The 22,392-nt window shown below is 37.2% G+C and overlaps 1 protein-coding gene across 2 annotated transcripts in view; it reads left to right on the top strand.

The window, feature by feature from the left end:
* TRAK2 (trafficking kinesin protein 2) overlaps positions 1-22,392 on the top strand; it is a 69,662-nt gene that overhangs the window by 44,354 nt on the left and 2,916 nt on the right. For both annotated transcript variants that reach the window (XM_049887847.1, XM_049887848.1), the window contains exons 4-15: positions 2,298-2,374; positions 3,864-3,980; positions 4,959-5,168; positions 5,829-5,907; positions 7,318-7,448; positions 7,882-7,956; positions 9,151-9,288; positions 13,953-14,032; positions 14,345-14,548; positions 17,048-17,346; positions 19,000-19,266; positions 21,456-21,561. In XM_049887847.1, the coding sequence (XP_049743804.1) occupies positions 2,298-2,374; positions 3,864-3,980; positions 4,959-5,168; positions 5,829-5,907; positions 7,318-7,448; positions 7,882-7,956; positions 9,151-9,288; positions 13,953-14,032; positions 14,345-14,548; positions 17,048-17,346; positions 19,000-19,266; positions 21,456-21,561 (1,783 nt within the window). The remainder of the gene's footprint in view (positions 1-2,297; positions 2,375-3,863; positions 3,981-4,958; positions 5,169-5,828; positions 5,908-7,317; positions 7,449-7,881; positions 7,957-9,150; positions 9,289-13,952; positions 14,033-14,344; positions 14,549-17,047; positions 17,347-18,999; positions 19,267-21,455; positions 21,562-22,392) is intronic.

The raw sequence follows: 22,392 nt of genomic DNA, 5'->3' as shown, positions 1-22,392 counted from the left end.
TGGTCAAGATTCCTCATACAAGAAAATGAGATTGTTAAGTAGATGACTTCTCAAGGTTCAGCTTTAAATCATCAGACTAAGAAAGATGATAAGCATTTTTAGGAAATCATTTCTCATAAAACATATTTAACTCTAAATATTTCTTTACTGTATTACTACATCCTTCATTCCCTCCCCTTTTATTAAAGCCATAGATATTTGGATTTGATTTTTACCTCATTTTATTATTGAGACTGAAGTAGAGAAGACTATTCACTGTATCTGCCTTAATATTTTTGTTTTTGTTTCTGCTGTGCTACCGAGTTAAATTGTGATAGTTACTTAGGCCTAAAAGCCTGTTTTCTTATCCCCATGGTTAAGTTATGGAGCCAGTTTCTCTACTTGTAAAAATAAGGTCTTTTGGAGTAAAACGTTTCTTTATAGAAAAATTTTTATATTTTAGTTTTCTTATTTTCATTTTAAAACTTTTTTAGCTATCTTGTAATGCCATCAACCCAGCACTTTGTTTTATAACAAAGTGCGTTATTTGTGGTAGTTATGTTCAGTAAATCCCCCTCAAACGCTGATTTAGTGATTACTGAACCAGTCTTGTTCAACTTCAGTGTTGAGCGACTTAAAATTTTCACCCTTCTGGGCATGTGCATGTTAGTGAATGCCTGGAAAAGCGCAGGAGTATTGGTTTTAGACTTAAAAATAAATTTTAGCGAGTAGGCATATTTGCAAATACGGAATTCGTGAGTAATGAGAATTAACTAGCTTTTTACTAGGACGAAGGCTATTGCTGGAAACCCTGGTGGCTAGTGGTTAAGAGCTACAGCTACTAACCAAAAAAGGTCGGCAGTTTGAATCCACCAGCCGCTCCTTGGAAACCCTATGGGGCAGTTCCACTTGGTCCTTTAGGGTCGCTATGAGTCAGAATGGACTTGATGGCAACGGTGTTTTTTTTGTTAAGGCTATTGTTGACACTTAAGCCATAAGTAATTCCCAGATTCAGTTGAGGCAGCGATGCTAAAAAGCAGTGAGATAAGCAAATGGCTATTGAAGGAAGAAAAATTAAAAACTCAGATAATCAGCAGTAAAGCATATTTAATGCTGTCTCCATATGCCTAGCCTTTTGGGCAACCTAAAGTGTTAGTTAATGTGGGACTAAGGAACTAGTTAAATAACTACAAGTGACTTAAATCATTGTATCCATTGTCAAATCTGAATTATTTACAGAGAGTTTAAAATCAGAACTATATCATACATAGTCCTGTTTAAGGAGTAGTTACTGTAAACAGTATATATGATAATTAGCAGTTTACTGAATACTTTAATATTCAATAGATTATTCCATTTGACCCTCCTAGTGACCTTGTTAAATGAGTGTTATCACCTCCGTGTTATAAATATGGAATCTGAATCTCATTAAGTGAGTTGTTCAAGCTCACTCAAATTCATGAATTCAGCTTTCCTGCTCCAAAGCCTGTTCTTTTCACACTTCAAGACAAACTATAAAATTGGCCCTAATCAAACACAAATTCATGTGCTGGAGTAACATATCATTAATGTGTCCTAAAATCAAAATATTATTCTCTTTTATTAAGCTTATATCATTAGCTTAAAAAGATACTGGTTATTGTTATTGTGGAATTACTGGAGTTTATCTGCCCTTCCCTTCTAAGCTAAATTATCCAAGTGTGTTGAAGTTTCCTGAACTTATAAAGTACATAAATATTGTCCTTGAATTATGCAAGTAATGGTATAGTATACAGTTTATTATTTTCTACCAGAGGCCTAGATATAATGAAGATTATTGTAAAGATAAAGGGTTTTTAAATCCTGCAAGTCTTATTCCTTGTTTACTGGTACTAGTTCACTTCATAAATGATCATAGATGTTCAAGATAATCACACCAGAATTCTAATTAAATTTCTTCTTGTCAGCGTAACTCTTCACTAACTCATCCCTCAGTAACTTCAGTTTAGATTAGAGTATAACGCAATTGGTTATTGAATCCATTCTCCCAGCCCATATTTTCAAATGCGAGTGGGCCAAAGGTCTTATCTTACAAAGGGAATAAGAGGTTAGTGAGGAGGGGACTGCCTAGTGATCATTTGATACTTTGAAATTCATTGTATGATGTACATTTTTTCCATAATAGTCTGTTTTCTGAGTAACATATGAAAATATTTGTTTCCTTTTCTTTTTTACATATATTTTTATTTTCCTGATTGACTTTTTGTAAAAGCTAAGTATTCTCTATCTTTCGATTCTTACAAATACTTAAAACTTTGTTATTTTTTTGCTTATCTTAGTTCTAGGCACAGACAGGGTGGAGCAGATGACTAAAACTTACAATGATATCGACATGGTTACACATCTCCTGGCTGAGGTAGGGTTATATCTTTTCTTTCTCCAGTACGAATGGTTAAAACTTAGTCATGTGGAATCTATTAAATTTGCACACCAAAGAAAATTGATGATGTCTGGGCCCAGAGTTATTTTGTATATGATTGTTACAACTGGTACACCACCTGGCATTCCAAAGTAAAATGGTTCCTGAAGTTTATTGTTGTGAGGTTGTAGAGTGTTTATTTTTGTTTATGGTACTAGCTGCCTCCTAGTCCTAGTCCTAAAAAAAAAAGCATTAATCTTAAAAAAAAGAACCAAAAAAAACCTGACTGTTCCTCACCCCGGAGCAGAGTTGCCTGTTTAAGAAGCAACTCCACTGAGAGCATCTGTTCCTTTTACTTTGCAGTTTAGAACTATTATTTGAACTCACCATGGCATTTTTAATATGTATAGTATATCTCTTCCATTTGGCAGTCATAGAAGCCTCTCCTTGCGCCTTAATTTTGGTTGGTCTGATGGAAGATTGCCTTTCTCTTGAAGTTCCCTTTTCCCCCGCCCTTCAATTCTCCGAATGATTTCCATGTATGCCACTTAGCTTGTATTTAAAATGAGGTAGTTCTCAAGTGGGCCTTGAAAATTTGGAAATAATCCATCAACCTGTTCTCTAGTGCATTGGAAAGAAAGGATAGAAGCTTAATTTTACGTATAGTGATTAATGTAAGCAGAATTCATACTCATATATAAGGCAGTTAGATGTATATTGACAGTTTTGCATCCTACAGAATACAGTCCTCAGCACCATTGTGTAGGTGGGATTCCTTGAACCCTTGTTAAGTGTCATCATCTACCCAGAAAGAGTAACTCTTGCCAGTTTCTTGGCTTCCCTGCATCATTACCACCAACTTCCGTAGACTGTTTTCATCTCTATGCTTAAGACAGAACCCTGTAGCCTCAAAACTTCCAGTTTCTTATTCTTTATTTTATTTCATTCACATCATCATCTTGTACCAGTTGGCAATAGGCCTCTTGCTACACTTTCCCTCAGCCTCTGGCTATTAATGCATGTAATCTTTGCCTTAAATGGAACCGTGTTCAACGTACCTACCTGATCCCCATGTCATTCACTTAAATACCTAGTTCTTTATCATTACCATACTTAACAGACAAATGCATTCACAGGGTTTTATTGGGCTTTTATTGTGTTCCAGGCCCTGTCCTCATTTGTAAGAACTGTTTTTGTTGATTTGCCAGCTCTCTAAAATCTTGAGTTAAAAGATTGAAGATTGGGTTGCTGTGGCCTGATTACGAGAAAGATCAATAAATCTCTGTATCAAGAAAAGAGATGTCCTCTTACATTTATAACTATGGTGGTCAACTATTTGGTCAATGTTTATTAAACACCACCTGAATGAGTGTTGGTGTTTACTAGGGTATTCGTTTTGAGTTTAGCAAAATTGACTATAGAATTTCTAAACTACCATTTAATTTTGTTTGTACTCAAAGGAAAGGTGTATTTGGTATTTTAACAGAGGGATCGTGATCTGGAGCTAGCAGCTCGAATTGGACAAGCTCTCTTAAAGCGGAACCATGTCTTATCTGAGCAGAATGAAGCCCTGGAGGAGCAGTTGGGACAAGCCTTTGATCAAGTATTTGGAGCATGAAATTATTAGATATCGGGCAACAGAGAAACTTAGTCTTCTGGGTATCTGTGAAGTGATAACATCAGGCAAATACTACTACTACATGCTGACTTTGTTGGCAACCATTGCAGTGACCAGTAGAGAAATGAGATGTTACTGTGCAAAGGAGTGCTTATGTGACTTGGGCTTAGTGAATATAAAAGCCACATTTGGTATCTACAGTGTTGTGACACCTTGCTTAGATTCTAATGCTTTATCCTTACCCCTTTTTATAAACTTTTTGTGTGATCTTTTCTTAAATTTATTTAAAAAATAGATGCACAAATAATAACTGTGGTATCCTTATTCAAAAACAAAATCAAAAGAAAATTTTGAAAATATTTATTTCATAACAATATTTGTAGTGAGAAGCGATTTATTAATAACGTGAATGGTTAAACTTCAAATGTTGTGTAACTTTTTATTCTTGGTTTCATTTATATTTTATAAATGCATGGTTAATGACATTTCAGCCTTTACGTTGAAAATATTTATTCCCTATAACTAAAGTCAGTACTCCTAAGAAGATATGCAGTTATATACAGCTTAGGAGTACAAGCATTGGGATGAGAATTTAAAAGAGGGGCCTATTCTAATATTTTGAAGGTTCTTCAGTTCTGTTTTCTTTTTTTAACTGAAAATATATTATTTATCTTATGTGAAATTTTTATTCTATATTCCTATTATGTAGAATACAAAAATTGGCTTCTCTACTCACTTAGTATTAAAAAAACTATTTTGTTGAGTTAATGTTCTAAAATTGTAGCTGAGCAAGTGTCTGAAGTTTGTTATTCTCTTTTTAGTGCTTGTTACTTTAGTCAGCAAAATCTAGGAGCTGATTTTGTTCTATGGTGAGAAACAGTTCTTTCATGATTTAGGAGCTGTGTTACATGTAAATAATGCAAAATAAAGAGCACCTTGTAAATCAAGCCCTTTTATGTACAGGTTAATCAGCTGCAGCATGAGCTATCCAAGAAAGATGAGTTACTTCGAATTGTCTCCATTGCTTCTGAAGAGAGTGAAACTGATTCCAGCTGTTCTACACCTCTTCGGTTCAATGAGTCCTTTAGCTTATCTCAAGGCCTGCTGCAGTTGGACATGCTGCAGGAAAAACTCAAGGAACTGGAAGAGGAGAATATGGCTCTTCGATCTAAGGTACATTTAATCTAATTCCAGTTTTCCTTTGCTTTAAAGGATATATAAGGTTTGGGTCCAGGTGGCATTGAGGTGAAACATGGCATACTTAGAACATGCTAAGGATTTGCCATTGACATTCCAATTAGGGGTTGGAAGACAAGGCACAGGTGTTTGCCTTCCATCGTTACGGAGATTTTACTGAAAAGTGGCTAGGTGATAGCAGGTTGAGGGAAGAAATGGAGAAAGGGACTGTATAGAATATATCTTGTAGAGCTTACGCAATAAGTAATTACAACTGTGATGAGAATTATGGCAGAAAATTATAGGTCTCTGTGAGATTGTATAATCGAGGAGATCAGGGAAGACTTGCTTAAGTGATGTTTTAGCTGAGGGTAGGGATTAGCCAAGCAAAGATGGATGGGACAGTGGAAGTAGGGGTGGGGCAGGAGCGGGTAGGGAAGATTAGGTATGTGCAAAGGCCCTGAGAGGACTGAGGCAGAGGTGCTTATTATGTCTTTTTCCATACCTTTATTTTATGGTAGATAAAGCTTTATGGGCTTTTTCTTTGTTTTTTCCTTAGTAAGTGATAAACTTTAATCTTCATATGAAAATTAAAGGTTTTTATAGTTATTCCCGTGAGATCATTGCAAGATATTTCCAATGATTCTTTTCTTGAAGGCTTGTCACATAAAGACAGAAACTATTACCTATGAAGAGAAGGAACAACAGCTTGTCAGTGACTGTGTTAAAGAACTTCGTAAGTATTAACATATTCTGTTTTGCAGCCTTTCGGTGGTTCCTTGGTAGTATATTCCCAATTCAGAAATCAGAACGATGGTTTCAGTAGAAGCATCTCAAGAAACAATTTAAAATTCAAAATAAAAAGGTTGCAGGAAATCTTGGCATATCATGTGGGAGCCCACAATCCTCGATAAAATACTATATGTAGTTTTTAAGAAGATCCTTTGTTTCAAATTGCCATCATCATTAAATAAAGACCTGCATTTCTACAAATAAAATTATAATATGTTAGAGTGAAACAAAGCTCCCATTTTTGTTGATGAGGAAATAGACCTATGGAGGACATGATCTGCCAAAGTAAAAAATTGATAAGTGGTCAGAGCCAGGGCTTAAATAACAGTATAAAACCTAACATTCATTGGGTGTTATTAAGTGGCTTGAAGTCATGTTAATCTGAATAACTCCTAACTACTACTTACTGAAGAAGGATGTTTAGTTTCTTATAAACTTGCATATTGAAAGAAAAGATCTAATGGCATCACATCACTTTATTTGGGATGTGGTCCTCATAATGTGAAACCTTATAATTATAATATTGGAGAACCAGAAGGAACCTAAATAGAACCTCCTTCTCCACTAGCACTGCTGTTACCCACCCTTCACCTTAGTAAACAGAGAAGCGATGACTTGCCCAAGAGTTCAGGTTAGGTCTCCTGCCTCCTTCCTGCCATGCTTTGAAATGTTGAAGGCTTTCTGTCAATTTGAAAATATATATATTTTTTATGTGGTACTAAGAAGTAGTTTTTCTGCTTGCATTTATTGTCACAGTTTATATATGAAATAAAGGTTTATTTTCCCAGTGGCATTTTAAAGATTCTGTTTCACATGCAGGCAAAAATACTAGGTTGTGTGGATTGCTTTAGAGGCCCTACTAAGTTTGTCAAGTAGCCCAGAAAGTCCCCCTCCTACAGAGGCATTTCAATAGTTTTATCACATTCTGTTACAGATTATAACGTCCGTTCTAGAAATGTTCCCTTTGATACATTTATTAGGCTTAATTTTCATTGCTTGTTGGATTTTATTTATGACCCTGAAGAGTTCTCAAAAACATAAATGAGATTGCTTCTTAGCACTTGCAAAGATGTATAATTCACCTACCTCTCCTTTCAGCTATCTTGTCCTTTGCAAAGAAAAAGGTTGGAGCAAATTTCCTGACTTACCTTTAGCATGCTTGCGTTTTACAAGTCATCTTTTTAGCTTTATTGCCTCCTATTCAATTCCTAGCTTTAGCCTGTTTCTCCATTGGTTTCTCTGGATTTGTTTTTAAAATTTATATTGAAATCTATTTGTGATAATATACTATTTGTGATAAAACGGGACTTGGCCCATGGACCATAGTTTGCTGACCCCTGCCTTACATTCCAAGGTGAAACAAATGCTCAGATGTCCAGAATGACTGAAGAATTGTCAGGGAAGAGTGATGAACTGATTCGATACCAAGAAGAGATCTCCTCACTCCTGTCTCAGATTGTAGACCTTCAGCACAAACTTAAAGAAGTAGGTTTATTTTTTCATTCAGCAGATGTTTATTAAGCACTTACCTAGTATTGCACACACTGCTAGGTGCCAGGTACATTAAGCAAAATAAACATGGTCCTTGCTCTTTTAAAGTGCTTTAGACTATTTCTGTTTTAATCTTCCCTCTGTCATGAAATATTGCAGATAGCTACTTTGAAGTTACTATTTCTGGCTGTAAAATGGAATTTAGTTTGCCTCAGAAAGTTATACTGTGAATTATTGACTCGCTCATTGTCCCTTGGATATCTTGATGGATTTTGTTTTCTGCCCATTTTATTGCTCTTATTCAGGTTTTTAAAAGCTTTTTATGGACCTCTAGACTATAGAGAGAAACTCTTAAGATATCTTAGAGAGAGAGAGAAAAGCTATGTTTATGGGAAAGCTTCATTTGTCTCTTTTAATATGTTGTTAGCATGTGATTGAGAAGGAAGAACTAAGACTTCACCTACAAGCTTCAAAGGATGCTCAAAGACAACTAACAATGGAGGTAATGACATCTTCCTTTACCTTATATAATAAGGGAGGGAGAGGAATGACTGGTGTTCCTTATGTAGATAGAAAGTAAGAGATTATTGCTAATTTTCCTGACATACTTGCAAAAGACTATGTTAGATATAACTTTTAAGATAAGGTATGTGTTATATATAACTTTTAAGGTACTGGTTCTTTTGCATGCTAAGAATCACTTGGGAGAGTGAGCTTTACGTGGAGATTCCCAGGTACTATCCCCAAGAGTTTCTAATTCAGTAGGTCTACAGTAAGGGCCTACAATCTGCATTTTTAATAAGTATCCCAGTGCTGGAGATTTTGATTAGCTGGTCTGCATACCACACTTTAAGAAATACTATTCTAAACCTTATACTGAAACATTGTGTTTTATTGGGTATGATACATATTTACTTAAATGTAACTGTACACATAAACATTTTTGAAGTTAAAATGTACTGTGGAAATGAAGTATTCTTTTCCATACTTGTGTTTCCATCTGTAAAGAAGATTCTGAAACAAGGGGAAAAAAAACCAACTACTTGCTTAGGATAATCGGCTGCTCAGACATCATACGTAATACTTTAGACTCTTGATCGTGTCATTTATGCACTTGAGAGTGATGTTTTGAAAAGTTAACGTTATGTTAACACTAACTTGATCATAGGAGCCCTGGTAGCGGAGCGATTAAGCTCCCAGCTGCTGTTAGGTCGGCGGTTCGGACCCACCAACTGCTCTGCAGGAGAAAGATGTGGCAGTCTGCTTCTGTAAAGATTAACAGCCTTGGAAACCCTATGAGGCAGCTCTACTTTGTCCTATAGGGTCACTATGAGTCAAAATCGACTTGGCACCAGTGGGTTTGGTGGGGAACTTGATCATAGCTATTGTACGTCCTCTATCATTTATTTAGGATGTAAAGAATTAAACACTGAATGGGCAGTTCTGGTTGTCTCTGCTACGTTTCAGATATTTGGGAAATCACATTTATGTGGAGTTTTGTTTAAGACATTCCTAATTCCGGTACCTTGGATATATACTGTCCTTGCTTAATTTGTTTCAAAGCCTGTGTATTGAAATGATGTTCTTAAATTTTGTTAGTCCTCTGGATAAAATTAGTACTTAATATAAATGAGATTTTCTCCCCATTGTTGTTTTGAGAAGATAGTAAAGTACACTAATCATTCTTTTCTTTCAGCTGCATGAATTACAAGATAGGAATATAGAATGTCTGGGAATGCTACATGAATCCCAAGAAGAAATAAAGGAACTCCGTAGCAGATCTGGCCCTGCTGCTCATCTCTATTTCTCCCAGTCATATGGAGATTTTTCTGGGGTAAAGAACTGGAGAAGATGCTGTGTGTTTAAGGAAACTTGCATAAGATTAGATTGTCCTGAGAATGATATGGTTTATGATGGTGAAAAGTATCTGGAGAAGTGATAACATGGTTTTTCCTTGTTTCTGAAATTTATTATTATTGATTTAGGCCTTAATTTGTATACCTTTATCTTCCTTAATACCCGTTTTACTGTAGCCTTCTTTCTAATAGATGACCTTCCAATTTTGTTGTAATATATGAGATGAATGAACTCTAAGGTAATCAGGTTTCAATTTCTGTTATCATAGAGCTGCTTAAACTTGGGTCGCCTTTACATTAGGCCCACCACATGCCACTTATTCAAACAGTGCTCTGAACATCTAAAACCTTTTTTAGTAAGATAAGCCCGTGAGGGCAGGGATCGTGTGTTTTTAATCCATTGATCAACAGTATTATTAATTTTTAATATTTTATTGTGTTTTTGGTGAAAGTTTACATGGGAAATCAGGTTCTCACTTAACAATTTCTATACATATTGTTCAGAAACCCTGGTGGCGTAGCGGTTAAGAGCTATGGCTGCTAACAAAAAGGTCAGCAGTTTGAATCCACTAGGCACTCCTTGGAAACCCTATGCGGGAGTTCTACTCTGTCCTGTAGGATTGCTATGAGTCAGAATTGACTCGAAAGCAACAAGTTTGTTTTTGTTATTTTTTTCTTTATATATATATATATATGTATATATATACACACATATCATTCAGTGACATTGGTTACATTCTTTACAGTGTATCAGCATTCTTGTTATTTCCATTTTAGTTGTACTATTTCCATTAATCTAGCTTCCCTGTTTTCCCTAGCCTTCTTATCTTTGGTCTGATAACCATTTGGCTTTATCGAGATGATTATTTTGAGGAACACAGTACTCAATGGATGTTATTATTTATTTTATGGGCCAATCTCAACAGTATTTTTTTTAATGAACAAAAGTAATGAAATGTCTGCATTCATGCAGAATTGTCCTATTGGTTCAGAGGATTATTTTAACAATCTGATTCTTAAATACTTAAGTACAATCCTATGAGATATTTTAAAAGACCAAAAGTATAAATTGTAGTTGATTTTTCTTAAGGATACGGGGCATGAATTTTGCTTGTTTGCTTAACTTTTATTTTGAAGTAATTTTAAACTTAGAATAAAGTTTCAAGAATAATACAAAGAACTGTCATATATTCTTCACCTAGATTCTCCAGTTTTTAACATTTTACCACATTTGCCATAACATTCTCTCTCTCCCTTTCAGTCTCTTTCTCTTTTTCCTAAACCGTTCAAGGGCAGATTGCAGATATACTCCATTGCCCTTTAATACTTCAGTGTGTATTTGCTAAAAACAAGGGTACCCTCAAGGACACTTTCCTATTTAACCACACTACAACCATCAAAATCAGGAAATTGACATTGATAAAATTGATAAATGCACAGAACCTACACAGATTTACCAGTTGTCCCAGTAATGTCTTTGTCATGGATTGAGTTGTGTCCCCCAAAATATATGTCAGCTTCGCTTGGTATTATGTGATTGTCCTCCATTTTGTGATCTGATTATCCTCCATTTTGTGATGTGTTATAAATCCTAACCTTATACCTGTGGTTATGGTCCCATTTGGGAGTGAGCTGTCCGTTATATTGTTGAGGCAGGGTTAGGTCATGTTAATGAGGATTATGTTATGTTTGTTATGTTAATGAGGTAGGATTAGGGTAGGATGTACCTTGAATCACAACCCTTCACCGCCCTACAAGAGATAAAAGCAGAGAAGTAAGCAGAGAGAGGGGGCCCTCCTACCATCAAAAAAGAAGAGCTGGTAGCAAAGCATGTGCTTTGGACCCAGGGTCCCTGCACTGAGAAACTCCTGGACCCAGGGGAAGATTGATGGCAAAGACCTTCCCCCAGAGCCAGGAGAGAGAGAAAGCCTTCCCCTGGAGCTGGTGCCTTGACTTTGGACTGCTAACCTCCTAAAGTTGAGAGAATAAACTTATATTTGTTAAAGCCATCCACCTATGATATTTCTGTTACAGCAGCACTAGATAACTAAGACCAAATTTGGTAACTGGAGTGGGGTACTGCTCTAACAGATACCTACAATGTCGGAACAGTTTTGGAGTTGAGTAATGGTAGAGCTAAAAGAATTTGAAAGTGTGTAACAGTAAAAGCCTAGACTGTCTTGAAGACACTGTTGGTGGAATTATGGACATCAAAAACAATCCTGGTCAGGGCTCAGAAGGAAGTGAGGAGAGCTGTAACACCAGAGATGGCACAGATGGTGAGAAGTAGCAGAGAAATGGCAGCAGCAGAACCAGGAGACCAGTGCGAGACAGAGCGGGAGCTGACCCACAGAGCAAGAGAGCTGAGTGCCTTTGGGCAGAGGCTTACTGGTGGAGCCTCCAGGCACTTATCGGTTGAACTGAGGAGATTTGTAACACTTGCCCAAGCAGGGCAGAGGCCAGGCTGGTCCAAGAGGCCCAAGTGGCCAAGGGACCAAGAGGCCAAGGAATCAGAAGCTGAAGATACAGGGAGCACAGGAAGCAGAGCTGCCTCGGTCTCAAAGGGTAGGGCTATGATATCTGGGGTCTCAAAGGGTAGGGCTATGATATCTGGGGTCTCAAAGGGTGCTGCCCTGGCCTCTGGAGTTCCACAGGGTGGGCCCACAGCCCACTAGGTTTCAAAGTGTCAGACCTTCACCAACTTGGTTCTGGAATCTGGGGCTGCCATTCACAAGTGGCAGGGGAATGGGGCCCAATCTGCTGCCCAAAGCTGAGAAGGTGGGGCTGCCGCTCAGATGGACTGGGAGAATGGGGCCGCCCAAAGCCAAGGGAACAGAGTTGCCATTCCAGTGGGCCTGGAAGGCGAAGTTGAAGCCCAGGGCTAAGGTGTCTCCATCCAGAATTCAGAGAGCATGGACAGTGTCCAGAGTCTTGAGGATGGGGTTCTTGCTCAGATGATCTAGCTCTGCTCGGCTTTGGAGTTGCGTGGTGCCTGTTATCCCATCTTTCCATTTTTAATGGAAATGTCTACCTTGTGCCTGTTCTACGATTGTACTTTGGAACCAGATAACTTGTATTCTAGATTTCACAGGTTCATAGATGAAGAGGAATTTTGCAGAAGATGAAATTTTGGACTTGGAATCAATTCAAGACTTTTGAGATGATACAACGGGGTGAATGTGTTTTACCTGTGTCAAAGACATGAATTTGGGGGGCCAAAGAGTAGAATGTCATGGATTGGACTGTGTCCCCCAGAATATGTGTCAACTTGGCTGGGGCATGATTCCCCGTATTGTGTGATTATCCTCCGTTTTGTGATCTGATTATACTCCATTTTGTAATGTGTAGCAAATCCTAGCCACTATGCCTGTGGTTTTGGTCTCATTTGGGAGTGAGTTGTCTGTGATATTAATGAAGCAGGATTAGGTCACATTAATAAAGATTAGGGTATGTTTGTTATGTCTGATGTTTCCTCACGATTGGATTCGAGTAATGTATTTTTGGCAGAAATACCACAGAAGTAATGCCATGTTCTGTGGCATATTGGGGGTGCACAATGTCTATCCCATAACTGGTGATATAAACTTTGATCACTTTATTAAGGTATTGTCTGCCAGTTTTTTCCACTGTAAGGTAGATTCCTATTTTATTCAGATATTCAAATTCATATAACCCCTTGTAATTGTTTATTCTGTACTCAAATTATCCTAGATTGCCCAGCAGGAGGTTCCTTCAAGCTGTTCTCAAGTTCTTTGACATGTCCCCATTGTTTTTTTGAGCTCAGACATAGCAATGATTGTGAGGATGGTGCAGGGCTGGACAGTGTTTCGTTCTATTGTACATAGGGTCGCCATGGGTTGCAACAGACTCAGCGGCACCTAACACCAACATCATTCTTTAAGTATTTTCTTTCTGGCAAAAGATATCTAAGGTCATCTTGTACTTTCCCTGTCCCAAGCCCTGAATCAGCCACTTCCCCAGGGATCTCTGGTTCCTTTTAATGAGGAATGGTATTTAGAATCCAAGATATGTCTGCTAAGTGCGCTTACTGCCACTGGAGTATCATTGCTGCTAGACCCTCTCAACAGATAGAGCTAGGAAATGGTTACGCATACCGTACACATCTATATCTTTCCATATGTATATATATATAAAGAATCATAAGCATGCCACCCCTGCTAGTTGAATCCTCATCCCTGACCAGGGAAAGGGAAAGTTTGCTTTATTTTATTATAAAAGCTACATGTTTATCATAGAAAAGTTAGAAATTACAGAGAAGCAAAAAAAAAAAAAAGTTAAATAGCGTTAAATTCTATCCTCCAGAGAATTACTTAACATCTTGGTTTACTTTCAGACCTTTTATTTTTATATGTCTTTATATGTAATATTTTCTATTTATCATATTGTTTTTTCACTGTTTTCCTGTAAAAATACATCATGAAAAGATAGTTGGTTCTTGTTTAAAAATTAATTTTCCAGAATGTCTGGATTTTTATCTTGAGCCTATTTTCTTGTGTTTTATTAAAACACCAAAAGTATGAGATTGTAGACACTGTTAATTTATTTAAGGGTAATTCCTTGGCTTCAAGAAGATTCTTATATAATCCCTTTAGTAATCTCAAACTCTTTTTTTTTTACTTAGGAATCTTTGGCAGCTGAGATTGAGGGGACCATGCGTAAAAAGCTGAGTTTGGATGAGGAATCTTCTCTCTTTAAACAAAAGTAAGTACCGATCACATGTGTTGTTACCCAAGCATTGGAATAGAAATAAAAAGAAGCTACAATCCAGGGTGGTAAGGTTTAGTGGGAGTAAATAAATGTGTTATTATTCTGTTGTTTTTTTTTCCTCAATCATAGTAAAAAAAAATTCACTTGTGAGAGACTTCTCTTATGCTAAAATTTATCTCCTAATGGTTTCTCCTAATCTGCACTAAACTTCAGATACTATTCAGGTTGGCTTTATTTTTAACAAACTGTACATATGTGTCTCTTTCTAAAGCACTGTGTCAGTAATGAACACTTCCTTTTTGACAGAGCCCAACAGAAACGGGTATTTGATACCGTCAAGGTCGCCAAAGACACACGGGGCCGCTCTGCCCCATTCCCAGCTCTGCTACCCATCCCAGGCTCCAACCGTTCAAGTGTCATCATGACGGCAAAACCTTTTGAGTCAGGTTTACAGCAAACAGAGGACAAAACAATTCTGAACCAGAGCAGCATCTCAGAGCAGGTGCCTGGGTAAGAAACATAGATCATGGCAGTGATTCTGCATTTCTTGTAAAGTTGGCATAGCCAGATTCACACGTATTCAAATTGCAGTGTTCATCTGTACGAGCCCAAGAGGATTCTAGAATTGCAAGTTTTCATTTGGTATTGATGCCCTATCTCATTATTTTTAAGATAGATCTTTTCATCATAGTTTTGGAATGAAGAGGCTATGTTTAATTAAATGTATTTATAGTGGAATTTGCATTTAACTATACAATTCTTTACCACTTTCTTCTTCAGCGTTGCAAAGTTTGAGTCTAAGTCTTCTTCATATTCAAAGACAAATTTGCCTGAATCTGTTTGGTCATTGCAGTTACGCTTAGCATCAGGTGATACTTTTTCATAGCTTATACTTGTAGACTGAACCTTTTTGCTGCCTGTCTTAGTTATCTAGTGCTGCTATAACAGAAATACGACAAGCGGATGGCTTTAAGAAATAGAAATTTATTCCTTCACAGTCTAGGAGGCTAGAAGTCCAAATTCAGAGTGCCAGCTCCAGGGGAAGGCTTTCTCTCTTTGTGGACTCTGAGGGAAGGTTCTTGCGGTCAGTCTTCCCCTGGGCGAGGAATTTCTCAGTGCAGGAACACTGGATCCAAAGAACTTGCTGTGTTTCCAGCTCTACTTTCTTGGTGGTAGGAGGTCCCATCTCTCTGCTTGCTTCTCTCTCCTTTTATCTCTTGTAAGATAAAAGGTGATGTAGGCCACACCCCAGAGAAACCCCCTGACATCCTTCAGGACTGTGACCTGAGTGAGGGTGTTTTATCCCACCCTAATCCTCTTTAACATAACCTAATCTTGCCTCATTAAGCACAGGCAGAGATTAGGATGTACAACACATAGGAAAATTACATCAGATCACAAAATGGTAGAGCACACAATACTGGGAATCATGGCCTGGCCCAGTTGACACACATTTTGGGGAGACACAGTTCAATCCATAACACTGCCTTTAGGATAAACAATATAATTTGAATACCTGTTGAGGAAAACCAGGATTTCTTTTAATCTCTTATTTGTTTAAATTTAAGGCTTTTTTTTCTTTTCATTAATTCAGTTCATTGAATTACATGTAACTAGAAGTTAGATCAGCTTTATTGGAAGGTCAGTTGAAAGCTTTTGAAAGATAGATATTTGGTACCTGAGGGAAATCCTTCCTAATGCAGAAATCTCTCACACTAGGCTTTTAATTGTATTGCGTGTTTGTTTTGGGCAGTGTTCTGTACCCACAGTAACTTTGTACGTGACTGCTGCCTCATATTACACAATTAGCTTAGGAGAAGTTCTAACAAACAGATGTACGCAAATTCACACCTAGTAGCCATTAGTAACTACACCTTGGCTTGCTACTCTTTCTTTCAATGTCAGTTGTTAAGATAACTCTCAATTTCAAAACTTTTGAAAAGTGAAAAAATGTATATCTCAAAACTATGAAAATGCGATATTAGACAAGTCTTGCAGTTTTCTTTTAAATGTTCTGTAGTATTTGCAGAGGATTCTATGGCCAAAGTGAGTATTTTTACATTGAATATTTTTTAAATTGCTTCACAGTGAATGACATGTCATAATTTAACGGGTAGCATTTTTCCTTCTCAGCAGTACGTAAAATAATGGTACCTCTTATAATCAGTGGTATTATAGATTCAGTGAAATATGTTAATTTTTACTTCTTTTGACTTCATCAACTAAATTTATGGTTGGTCATGTGTGTAGTTTCATAAACTAAATGAGGTAGACAAGTTAGTAAACACAACATAATACAGAATATTTTGGCCTATCTGAAGTCGTTTGAAATGATCTGTAAAACATATATAGCATTGTTGATGGTTTGTTGCAGTGATGTCACTAGGGAGGATGTGGGGGGTGGGTGCAGACTGTACCAGGTGACCCTGTCAGAGGGAGTGACACTAAAATGTCTATAAAATTTTTGTACAGTGTTTCAGCAGAAATTAAGTATTTTTTATTAAAATATCCCTATAATTAGTTATAACAACAAAATTTTTTTTTCATAAGCCCAGCTTATGTGTATCAGTATACCTACAAGGCTAAAACTCCACATGGATTTACTTTTTGAACCCTCTGATGTGCTTTGGTCAGAGCTGTCATTATTATCCAGTTACAGGGATGCTTTGAATCACATGGTTTTGTCTGCATGTGTTACAAACACGTGCTATTGTTTTAATTGCTGCCAGTATTTTTGTAGTTGCTGATTTTGCTTTCTGGTATTTTAGCTACAATATTGTGGTAATTAGCATGGAGGGGTGTAGAAGGTAATACCATGAGCTACTGCACTGGGTGACACCAACCCTAGTGATGCTACTGGTTTGTTGGTACTATTTCTGTATGCCACACATGTAAGAAAGAGTGCATTCTTATGGTCAGTCTCTTGAACATTCCCCACTGTGGAAGTGAAAAATCCAGGTTGTGCTTATAACCCTTACAGATCTAATCAGTGGTGTGGTTTCCCTGTAGGAACACTCAGGAGATGGGTCAGCCAGGACCCTCTGAAGATAGTGATTTGGCTGTAGCACTGCATCGCCTTAGCCTGCGTCGACAGAACTATTTAAGTGAGAAGCAGTTCTTTGCTCAAGAATGGGAGCGAAAGATCCAGGTTCTGGCTGACCAAAAAGAAGGTGTTAGTGACGGTGGTACCCCCACAGAGAGCATTGCTACTCTCTGCACCGACCAGTCAGAAATAACAGACCTCAGCAGTGCCAGTTGCCTTCGCAGTTTTATGCCAGAAAAATTACAAATTGTCAAGCCCCTTGAAGGTAAGAAATTAATTAGAGCCCTTCCCAAGCCATGTGACTTGTTGGACTTTCTTTCCTCTGGAATTAAGGATTGTGTTGTAATTATAAGAGCAATATGCAAGAGGAGATTTTTAGTATACCTAGATCTCTGCTGTTTTGGTGACAGCGCACTATAAGTACGTCGTGGAAAATTAATGAATAAAGAGATCTGCTTTCTGTCTGTCATCAGCTGTTAGTTCTCTTCTACTGATGTTATTTATATAAATGTGAGAAAAGAGAAGTAAACTTTCGTTGTTCTTTGCTAAGGAATATCACTAACATCCATTTCCATGGTAAGATAAATGGAATGTGATAGATAAAAACGATCTAGATATAATCCTTCATCTCTGCCCACTTTTTTGAAAAAGCAATTTGTTGCCCAAAAAAATGTAATTTGCTTAGTGGTATATACCTGTATATTTCTTTTTTCCATTCTATTAGTTAACACTCTTTGCAAGTTCCTAAGACCGAACTGAAATTCAAAATAAATATCTTTGTTTTATGGAGTATCGACAGTCTTCAAATGATTCTCTGCTATTATTGTAAGAGTTCTACATTAGACAAAACTTTGAGTAAGTAACCTATAACCTGCTACAAGCAAGCCGATTCCTACTCAGAAACCCTATAGGACAGAGTAGAACTCCATAGAGTTTCTAAGGCTGAAATCTTCACGGAAGCAGACTGCTACACCTGTCTCCCAAAGAGCAGCTGATGGGTTCAAATGGGCAACCTTTTGGTTAGCAGCCAAGTTCTTACCCATGGTGCCACCAGGGCTTCTTAAGTAACCTATAAGGAGTCTAAAACCAAAAGAATCTATGACTTAGTTTTATTTGCTAATGACCAGTGCAGGTTTTTGTCAGAGTTGACATTTTTAGGATGAAATGAATGTAGTAACAGAGTGTATGAAGACGTTGCATCTGGTACACATGATCAGGGTGATCCTTCATCAGGGTTCACAGACTGGAACCAAGGGAATATATCCCCCTTTTATCACCTCCTCATTTTCCTACTTTCCCTGGGAGCCTGGGGAAAGGAGAGTCATGATAGGGTGGGGGGGCACATATAAGCATACCACTAAAATTCAAGATGTTTTCCACCCTAGGAGCCTGGCTTTTGATTTCAAAGTTCAGAGGCATAGTTCCAGGCCAGGGGAGTCTTGATTTTTTGTGACCAGGGAAAACACCATCCCAATTCTGAGGTGCAGATCTTCCTTCTCATCATTGCCTCAGCATTCTGCTTCCTAATTAGACTGCCTTTTTTTTTTTTTTTTTGGCTTTTTTAATCACCTGCTTTTGTGTGTGTGTGTGTGTGTGTGTGTGGTGAAAATATACACAGCAAAACAGTTGCTAATTCAACAGTTTCTACATGTACAATTCAATGACATTGATTATACTCTTTATGTTGCTTTACCTGCCCTTTTTAATGCTTTGAAATAGATTATTATTCATACTTTCAGTCATCTTGTCAGTCTTCCACAGACCACTTTAATTTGCAAATTTTACCAAAATATTAAGACAAAGTAATTACTATCATTATTACTATTGCACATGTAATTTTAGCTTCTGTTTTCAATTTTAAGATTTGTGAGAACTTAGAGACATGCCTTTTGTTTTGTTTTTTGTCTTGCATACCCAGGATCACAAACTTTACACCATTGGCAGCAGCTTGCTCAACCAAACTTGGGAACCATTCTTGATCCACGACCAGGTGTCATCACTAAAGGCTTTACCCAGTTTCCCAAGGATGCCATCTATCACCTCACAGATTTGGAGGAGGATGAAGAAGAGGGTATCACTTTTCAAGTTCAGCAACCTTTTCAAGTGGAACAGGAACCTTCAATATCCAAGTCAGTAACAGGGATCTTCCTCCCACCCATTACTTCAGCAGGTGGGCTGGTTACAGGTGAGCAAAATGCTTGGTTGAATGTAGCCTATTAACTAGTAGTCTTTGCATTCTGACTTACTGTATGGTCAGCTGGCTATCTCTGCTCAAGTCTCACTGGAGTGTACTTTGTCTTAGATATGTAAGATAATGAAAGTCTATCGCATTAGCAATTATTGGCCTTTCCAGTTGTCTCCACTTTGCCTTAGTAAGCCCTACGTAAATAGAGTGAGCAGAGGAATAGATTCAGTCAGTGATTCTCACACCTTCTGGTCTCTGATCTCTTTACATTCTTCAAAGTCATTGCGGATTCCAGAGTGTCTCTTTTGAGAGTTATATCCACTGATATTTGCCATAGCAGAAACCAAAATTGAGAAATTTTTAAAATATTAACTCATTTAAACATAATAATTATATAACACAACATGTTTCTTTGAAAAATGACTATTTTAAAAAAAAAAACAGTGATACTATTTTACATTTTTACAAGCTTCTTTAATTTATGGCTTTCTATTAAGATAGTTGGAATTTCATATCAGCTTCTACATTCAATCTATTGCAATATGTTTTGGTTGAAGTATATGAAGAAAATGAAGCCTTATACAGATATATAGTTGGAAAAGGAAAGATTAATAGCCTTTTCAGGTACATGCAGATATTCTTTGATACTACTACAAAACTTGTTAAGTAGTATTTTCTTGAAGTTTTATTGCAATATGGAATCTGAACCTCTATCAGTGAACTTTTCGTACCCTGCTACATTAAAATCCATTGGTCTACCTTATATTTCGAATATACCTTTTATCCTTGCATGGTTTTGTGACATAATGCACTGATCATTTGGAAAATATTGGTTATGCAGATCTCCCAAACATTGACATATTTCATTATATAATGTATTAAAACCATATTCATCGATGTCACCACCTTTCTCATCAGAAAAGCCTTTAAGTACTGGGAAGCTTTCAAGCTGTCAGTGGTTGATACAGGTTTTTCAAAATTATAATTTTCACTTGAAAACTCAAAAGTTATTGGCAGCAAGTAATATCACCTGGTTTTTTGTTTTTTGTTTTTTTTAATAGGAACAAGCTCATGTTAATGTCTACCGGATACCCAAGTCTGAATACTCATTGTTAGTTCTTTCAAGTAGAAACAGTGTTGCATGAAAAAATTTCAAGTCATACAATTGCACAAGTGCCTTTCCTCTGCATAACCAATGTATCTCAGTTTGTAGTGGAAGTGTGTAATACATACTTCTCATTTCATCACACAGAATATTAAAAAGATTCTAGGGTCAAGATTTAATAAATTAATAATTTTTACTGCTAGATGTAGGTCATTCTTACGTGAACCTGAATTTTGTTTTTCTTTTTTACTGTGAAGAATACTTGGACAATTTGGTACCATTGCCTTGATTTGTGCTAAGACACCAGTAGTTTTATGCACCATCAGTACAAATGGCAGTAGTCAAAAAGGAGAATAGTGTCTTATCATCGTTATAAAAGTCGTATTGACCTTGTAGCTTCCCAAGGGGCCAGCAGACCACACTTTGAAAACCACTGGATTAGATAGGCTGGCTAGATATATTGAATAGCTAGATCTTGACTTTTTGTTTTTAATGTGTTTTTTCAGAGTGTGTTTATCTCTCATTTCTAAGATATAGTTATGCCTTTCGATTTACAGCTTTAAAGTATTGAAGAATTGAGGTATATACTAACAAGTTGGTATTAGCACAATCTTTTTTTTTTGTTTTTTAATTTCTATTGTGCTTTAAGTGAAAGTTTGCAAATCAGGTCAGTCTCTCATAAAAAAATTTACATACACCTTGCCATACACTCCTACTTGCTCTCCCTCCAATGAGACAGCACAGTTCTTCCCTCTACTCTCTCTACTCGTGTCTGTTTGGGTAGCTTCTGGCCCCCTCTGCCCTCTCATCCCCCCTCCAGAGAGGAGATGCCAAGTTAGTCACATGTGTCCACTTGATCCAAGAAGCTCATTCTTCACCAATATCATTTTCCATCCCCTATTCCAGTCCAATCCCTGTCTGAAGTAGCACAATCTTTATGTATGTTTTACTTCTAGATTTGGGGATCTTTAGTACAAAGGGCACTTGATAAATGCTGTATTATTAACAAATAATGATGAACGCTTTTAATTACCAACCTAATCTTTCAATTTTGTATTTTATTCCCTGACAATCTCTACTTAAGCTGCAACCTCAAACCCAGGAAAGTGTCTGTCATGCACGAACTCAACGTTTACCATCACCACCTGTAGGATATTACATCCTTCTGACATCACTCAGGTCACCTCCAGGTAAAAGTCTGGGCAGTCTGGGGCCTCACTTCTTTCCTCAGCCATGTTTTCACGAATTTTTTAAAAATTGCATTCATTTTAATTACCAGAATTTTGATAAATGTTCTGTGATAATTTGTCATTAGAGTATTTGCACATTGCGTTTTCTCATTTTGGCCATTATAACTGTTTGAATTGTGCAGGCAAGTGTGTATTATATAAATGAAGGAACTGAGGCATAGAAAGTTCAGGTAACTGAACCAAGGGCCAAAGGCAGAGAGCTAGTAAATGACCCATCTGGGGCTAGAACATGGATATTCCAACATGTCATCTAGGGTTTTTATTAAGTCACATTGCTGCTGTTTCTATCTTGCCAATTCTCAAAAAGACCTAAGGTAGCTTTCAATATATAGGACACTACAGGGGAAAGTGTTAACTAGTAGAGAAGAAAGAGGAATCGAGCAGTGATATAAATGGAGAGAGGAATAAACTAGCATATAAATTTTACCATATGTGCTTGCTAAGGTGAGCCATGTATTAACTTTCTAGCTGCCATTTTGGAGGGAAATAAGGTTATGATTCACAGAGTGTACAAGATTGTAGCAAATCGGTTGTTTAGGGAAGCATTTGGTGGTATCTAATATAGATCTCAATAAAGTCTGTAATGAACAGACATATCTACATTGTTCTCATAATGAACAAGATGGCTCATTTTATAAAATTGGTTCCTGAAGGGACTCTCAGTTCAGGCTGATGTCATCATACTAAGTGTACAATTTAGGAAAGGACAGGCAATTCTACATTAAAGTGGGGATGGGAGAGGTGGGAGACTAGGAGCACATGTAAACTGTA

Source organism: Elephas maximus, chromosome 6 (genome assembly GCF_024166365.1).
Source record: "Elephas maximus indicus isolate mEleMax1 chromosome 6, mEleMax1 primary haplotype, whole genome shotgun sequence".
NCBI lineage: Eukaryota > Metazoa > Chordata > Mammalia > Proboscidea > Elephantidae > Elephas > Elephas maximus.
Note: the sequence above shows the minus strand (reverse complement) of the source record. Positions and strands in the feature narration are given on the sequence as shown.